This window comes from Pectinophora gossypiella, unplaced genomic scaffold (assembly GCF_024362695.1).
Source record: "Pectinophora gossypiella unplaced genomic scaffold, ilPecGoss1.1 Pgos_39, whole genome shotgun sequence".
In the NCBI taxonomy this organism is placed as follows: domain Eukaryota; kingdom Metazoa; phylum Arthropoda; class Insecta; order Lepidoptera; family Gelechiidae; genus Pectinophora; species Pectinophora gossypiella.
This window is the reverse complement of record NW_026063249.1, coordinates 446,344-452,368: the sequence shown is the minus strand read 5'-3', so window position 1 is coordinate 452,368 and position 6,025 is coordinate 446,344. Positions and strand designations below refer to the sequence as shown.

General features: G+C 40.6%; 1 protein-coding gene across 1 annotated transcript; it reads right to left on the bottom strand.

Annotated features, from left to right (window-relative positions):
- Positions 1–4,666: 4,666 nt before the first annotated feature.
- On the bottom strand, positions 4,667–5,462 carry LOC126381178 (uncharacterized). The gene has a single exon (XM_050030698.1). The coding sequence runs from the start codon at positions 5,348–5,350 to the stop codon at positions 4,667–4,669; it is 684 nt and encodes a 227-aa protein (XP_049886655.1). The 5' UTR covers positions 5,351–5,462.
- Between the last annotated feature and the right edge of the window lie 563 nt (positions 5,463–6,025).

Here is a 6,025-nt window from a genome sequence, read left to right as displayed (position 1 = left end):
TCTACCTAAACAAATGCGACCAACACTGTCTTCTAGTTGTCTATTTCACCACTTACTAGTAAACAAATACGCCAAATACGACCTGCTTAGTAATGCTATCAGCAAAATAAGCATACAATACACGATAATACTACATATAGAAGAGACACTCTTCGCCCCGCGCCGTTATGAACTTGTTTTACCTCACCCCCCGTTGCGGTTCACTTTAGACTAAGCCGTTAAGTGGCAAGGAAGCGCGCGTGGGCCGTGTCTAGCGCGCACACTGTATTTATGTATGTATGAGTAAGAACCACATTTTTGTATGGAGTATCTGAGATGTGACATAGGTTAGAAATGTACCATGCAGTGAAACAGGACCTAAACCTTGCCTTGTGATTATGCACGTCACTGCCATAAAGTAATAGTAGAATTGTCAATTTTAAACAAATTTAAGATTATGGTATCAAAGTTATGCGTATTCCAAATGACTCGTTTACCTAACCTGAAGATTTGACAGGTCCGGTGACACGCGACTGCCTGTCTGACCTTCTAACCGCGTATTGTTTATTTGTCCTGCCTACATTAGCCAATTAAAATACACGATGGGAAGAGAGTTAGTGGTAAGCAGTGAACGTGTTTATGTAAAAAAGATGGAATTCAATGCCTACCTTGTCCAAACTAAATAACTCCAGAAAGACTTATAGACTTGCTTCACCATGGAACAACTGTTACACGTTTAAGAGTAACCCTTGTGGATTACGTTATTTGACTGATAGACTAGCTGGAGTATCAACAACCGTCCACCGACCAATACTGCTTCTCCTCGTGGGATGAGACGCGAACGATTATTTTTCTTAGTCTAATCAACACCTGACTAGGTCACAATAGTATTACAAACACAAATAATAATAATAATAATAAAACACTTTATTGCACACAAATTCATAAAACATTTACAGGATAAACTTATTCTAAGGTGGGCAAAGGCGGCCTTATCGCTAAGAGCGATCTCTTCCAGACAACCTTCGGCAGAGGATATAGTACACTTGTACAGCTGCAGTGTAGCGCGCAAAAAAGTAAAATAAAATAAGAGAAAGAAAAAATAAATAAATAAAAAATATATATAATTACATATAACATCATATATATATATATATATATATATATATGTATAAATATATACATACAATGATACATATAAGTAAAAATAGAATATTAGTTGCAAGACGATGATTTAGCCAAGAAATAATAGTGCAATTTAGATTTGAAAATAGCCAATGACTTTGAGTGCCTGATATCAGGAGGCAAATCATTCCACAAGTGCGTGGACTTCACAGTAAAAGAATCTCTGTAGTATCCAGACCTTGAGAAAGGAGCCTTCAGCACATTGTCCATCCGCGAACGAAGTTCACGAGAACAGTCGCTACCTAAGAACTGGAAACGTTCCTTTAAGTAGGGAGGGGATCGAGGGTCATACAGCACATTATAGAGCAGAACCAAGACATGCTCATCCCGCCGTAATCTAATTGGGAGCCATTTAAGTCTACTCCTGTATTCAGACACGTGATCAAACTTACGCAACCCAAAAACAAACCGAATGCACAGGTTCTGAAACCGTTGAAGCTTATTTAAAAGCTCTTCATTAAGGTCAATCAGACAGACATCAGCGTAGTCCAGGATAGGTACAAGGAGCGATTGCGCAAGTTCAACCTTGGTCTTCACGGGGAGTAGATTTTTCCATCTTCTTAGTGACCCTGTAGCAGCAAAAATCTTCCGACTGGTTTCAGCAATATGGTCAGACCAAGAAAGCGTATTATCGAAAAGGACACCCAGATTTTTGACAGTTCTGCTATAGGGCAAGGTGACACCATTGAAGATCACAGCTGGAATGTCAACCATGTTCAAACGCGAGATCTGTCGCGAGCCCCCTATAACGATAGCTTGCGACTTGTCAGGATTAACCGTAAGGCCATGACTACGGCTCCAACAGTGCACAGCCGCAAGGTCTACATTAAGTTGAGCAATCGCTTCGTCGAGCTCTTCGACAGTAGCCTGTACATAAATCTGCAGGTCGTCAGCATACAGATGATAGTTACAGGAGAGGATAGGGGTAAGGAAATTAATAAATATGGAAAAGAGGAGTGGGGAGAGGACACCACCCTGAGGCACACCAGCAACAACATCGTTAAAGGCAGAGACTCTGTCATCAGCTCGAACGCGCTGCCGGCGACCTACCAAGTAGCTGCGAAACCACCCAACCACCGAATCCGAGACAGACAGAGACTTTAGCATTGCTAAAAGGATGTCAAAATCTACAGTATTGAAAGCATTACTAAAATCGAGCAATGCGATAACAGTAAGCTTTTGATTCGACATCCCCAACCGTATGTCATCGGAGACTTTGGCGAGCGCTGTCACAGTACTATGCCCCGGGCGGAAACCGGACTGGAGAGGACTCAGCAAATCATGTACGTTCACAAACACGCTCAATTGATGGTGAACTAGTCGCTCAAGGACTTTGGATAGGAAAGGCAGGATAGATATGGGACGATAGTGGGATAGAGATGTAGGATTACTAATTTTAGGAACTGGAATAACCGAGGCTTGACGCCAACAGCGTGGAAAATTGCCGGTACTGAGCGAGAAGTTAAAAATGTGACAGAGCACCGGAACTACCACCTCCTTACTGAGAAGGATCATCCTGCGACTAACGCCATCAACGCCCTCAGCATTGGATTTAATGGCAGTGATATTATTCTCAACCTCCCGCTCAGATACCAATCTAAAAACAAAAGGAACATGTAAAGGAGTGGGTATATCAGAGATCGACTTTAAGGTCGCTTGTTTGACAGAGCAAGAAATAGGGGAAGTGGAGACAAAGTGAGTGCTTAGGGAGTTCAGGTCGACGGTAGGTGATGCAGTTGATTTGGTCTTCCCTATGCCAAGTGAGTTCAAAAATGACCACACTTTGGCTGGATCCCCATTCTCAACAGATGAGTGTATGTGACGACGCTGCGCATCCCTGCACATTCTACTGCATCGATTGCGCAGCTCCCTATATCTGGAACTGTTCCCATCTGATGGATCATTTCTGTACTTAACCTTAGCAGCATTGCGCCTCCCCATCAGCACTCTGATCTCGTCAGTCAACCACGGAGCTGGAAGATGTTTGAGCTTAACCGGACGAAGAGGAGCGTGGAGATCAAATAATTGGATAAGTAGAGAATTGAATATCTCCAACTTCTCGTCTACAGTCGCAGCATTAAACACAGCATCCCAGTCAATGCTGCCAAGGTCAGACAGAAACCGAACAGAATCAATATTTTTAAAACTGCGCTGCATAACGACTCGGGGCTTGGGCTTGGGACACCGGATTTTATAGGAGAGGAAAATGAGATCGTGATAGGAGAAGGCTTCAGCAGGGAACTGCCCATGGGCTATGACATGGTCAGGGGAGGATACAATGGCAAGATCTAAAAGATCTAAAAGGGAGGGGATACAACCAGGCGAATGGTGGGTAGCGGATAGAGGAAGAATATTGAGGTTCATGGAGTTGACAACTGAGCACAACCGGGCAGAACGAGAGTCTTGCTTTAAAAGGCATGTATTAAAGTCACCCATGATAATGGTGTGATCAGCTGCGGGCACCAGAACCTCCAGAAGGGATTCGAGCTTGGAAAAGTAGTCGATGTGGAGAGAAGGACTATAAAATGCACCCAGGAGTACCTTGAGGTGACCAAATAATACCTCGACAAAAATATGTTCCGAGGATTCTGAATATTCAGCTGGAGATTTGCTTAGAATATTAAAAGGTAAGTGACTTCTAAGATAGATAGCAACTCCTCCACATCGCCTACCAGTCCTGTCGTTACGGATAAGATGGAAACCAGGAAGGGAGTAGGAAGTAGAGGGCAGGCAGGGTTTAAGAAACGTTTCCGACACCAGAATAGCCTGGATGTTCTTATTGCTGGCAAAAGAGGCTAGCAAGTCAGGGTAGTGTGCTGGAATGCTCTGTGCATTAATGTATACCACATTAAAATTTTTGGTCAAGGCTGAAAAGGTAGACTCCAGCAACGAATCCAAGGACTCAGAGACACTGTGGAAGGTGCCCTCCGAATTATCAGACAAAGAGGAGAGAGAAAAGAAATCACAGCTATCCGCCGATACGCTTTCATCATTATCATCATTTTGCAACATACGCAACATAATAGATATTATATATATGTATATAAATTAAAAAAATAATAATAGTAACAAAAAATAAAAATATTAATAATATAATAGAGCAACTAATTATAAGATAATAAATATGATTGTAAGAATATTAATAGATAAATTAATTTAATAATATTCCACTCGCCGACAGTGTGAAGAGGAACGCTCTAAAGGACGGCTAACTAAACAACAGCACACGTGTGACAAAACATCAATAAAATAAAAATAAGTTCAGGTGCCAATAGGACTGAATACAAAACAAAAAAAGAATTAGCAAAAACGAAACGCATCAATCATAATGACATTGACATTAAAAAGAAAAAAAAAAAAAAAAAACTAATACGAATACATGTCAGTGATTATAACCTAACATAAAACAAAACAAAACTAATGAAAAGAAAAAGCGGTTATGAGCAAATAAACAAACGCAATAGAGGGTGAAAAATAACAACACCGTAAAAAGAAATGAAGTCTACGGAACGGTAGCCACATTTGCAGTCGGTGCGGGTAAAACTAAAAGTTCGGCCAAAGATTCCACCCTTTGCTTGGCACTATCAGGAGTCTTGATAAAAATGAATCCATCCCGCGTCCAGCAATTAGAGATGCCGTACTTATCTCTCGCCGCCATGAAGACACTGTGCCGAGACTTGGTTAGGAACTCAGAAACGGTGATCTTTGACCCCTTCAGTGCAGTCTTGGTGTTCCAGATACTATCCCGCATAGCCATGTCCGTGAATTTTAAAACAATGGGCCGAAGCTTACCACTATTATTTGTGACTTTGCCCATGCGATGACACGTACGAAGACAGTCCACATTAAAATTGGGGACTTTAATTTTGGCGGATAATGAAGAAGTCACCACACTAGCGATGTCCTCATTTTTCTTTTCCGGTACACCATGAACTAGTAGCATTTTGCGACGTGACTTCATCTCGATACGATCCACTCCTCTTGCAAGCGCTTTAACCTCACCACGCAACACGTTAAGGCCGTTACAAACAAAGGCCTTAAAGGTCTGGAACTCAGCATTGAGGGCAGCAATGGTCGAAGGATTTTTGCGCGTTGCTTGGTTTAGCTCTGCTTGAAATTCTGCCATTTTTGTGTCGAACATCTTGATCATTTTATCCATACTAGTGTGTACCTGTGCATGGTCCATAGTGATGAGATGCTGGAGGTGATATTGGTGAAAGGAGAAATACACTGCAGGCGAGTGGCACTAACTATGCACTAATAATTTGCATAAATAAATTAAATTATTGTATTGTACTATTTTTAAATTAAAAAATATTTGGGAGCTAATAGAAGTTGTTGTGCTCTTGGCGACTACCCGCAGAAAAAAAAAGAAAGAAAAACAAATCGTTTGAACACGTTTTCATTCACACGCCTCGAATTTGAATGATATTATTTTAGTTAATTTTATGTGAGAAGTTGATCATTCGCTTAGTTTTTAAGTTTATTTCTAAGCAGACTTTTAAATAGCAATAAGTTAGTTGGTTTACGATCAAACTGGATGCATGATTTATGTCACATGACCGTTTTAGCGACCAATAATTTGTATATTTGCAGAATGAACAAGGTACAAATTATAATAACATTCACCATTTTTAAAAGTAAAATATGTTATTCAAATACAGCTTGGCGAAAAAGAGAAACTTGAAAAATACTTTTTAAATTAGTTGCGCACTGATCTCAATCAAAAAATATACTAGTATTGCTAATGAGGCAACAGAGCGCGGTGTCATTCTAATTCTTTGCCGAGCTGTATGTTTTTTCCAATGGAATTATGCTTTAAGATGGTTAAAGCTTTCAATTTTCGAATTATTCGGTTTAT

Excerpts from the sequence above, each read along its gene's own strand:
- LOC126381178 (XM_050030698.1), bottom strand. The coding sequence starts at position 5,350 with ATGGACCATGCACAGGTACACACTAGTATGGATAAAATGATCAAGATG.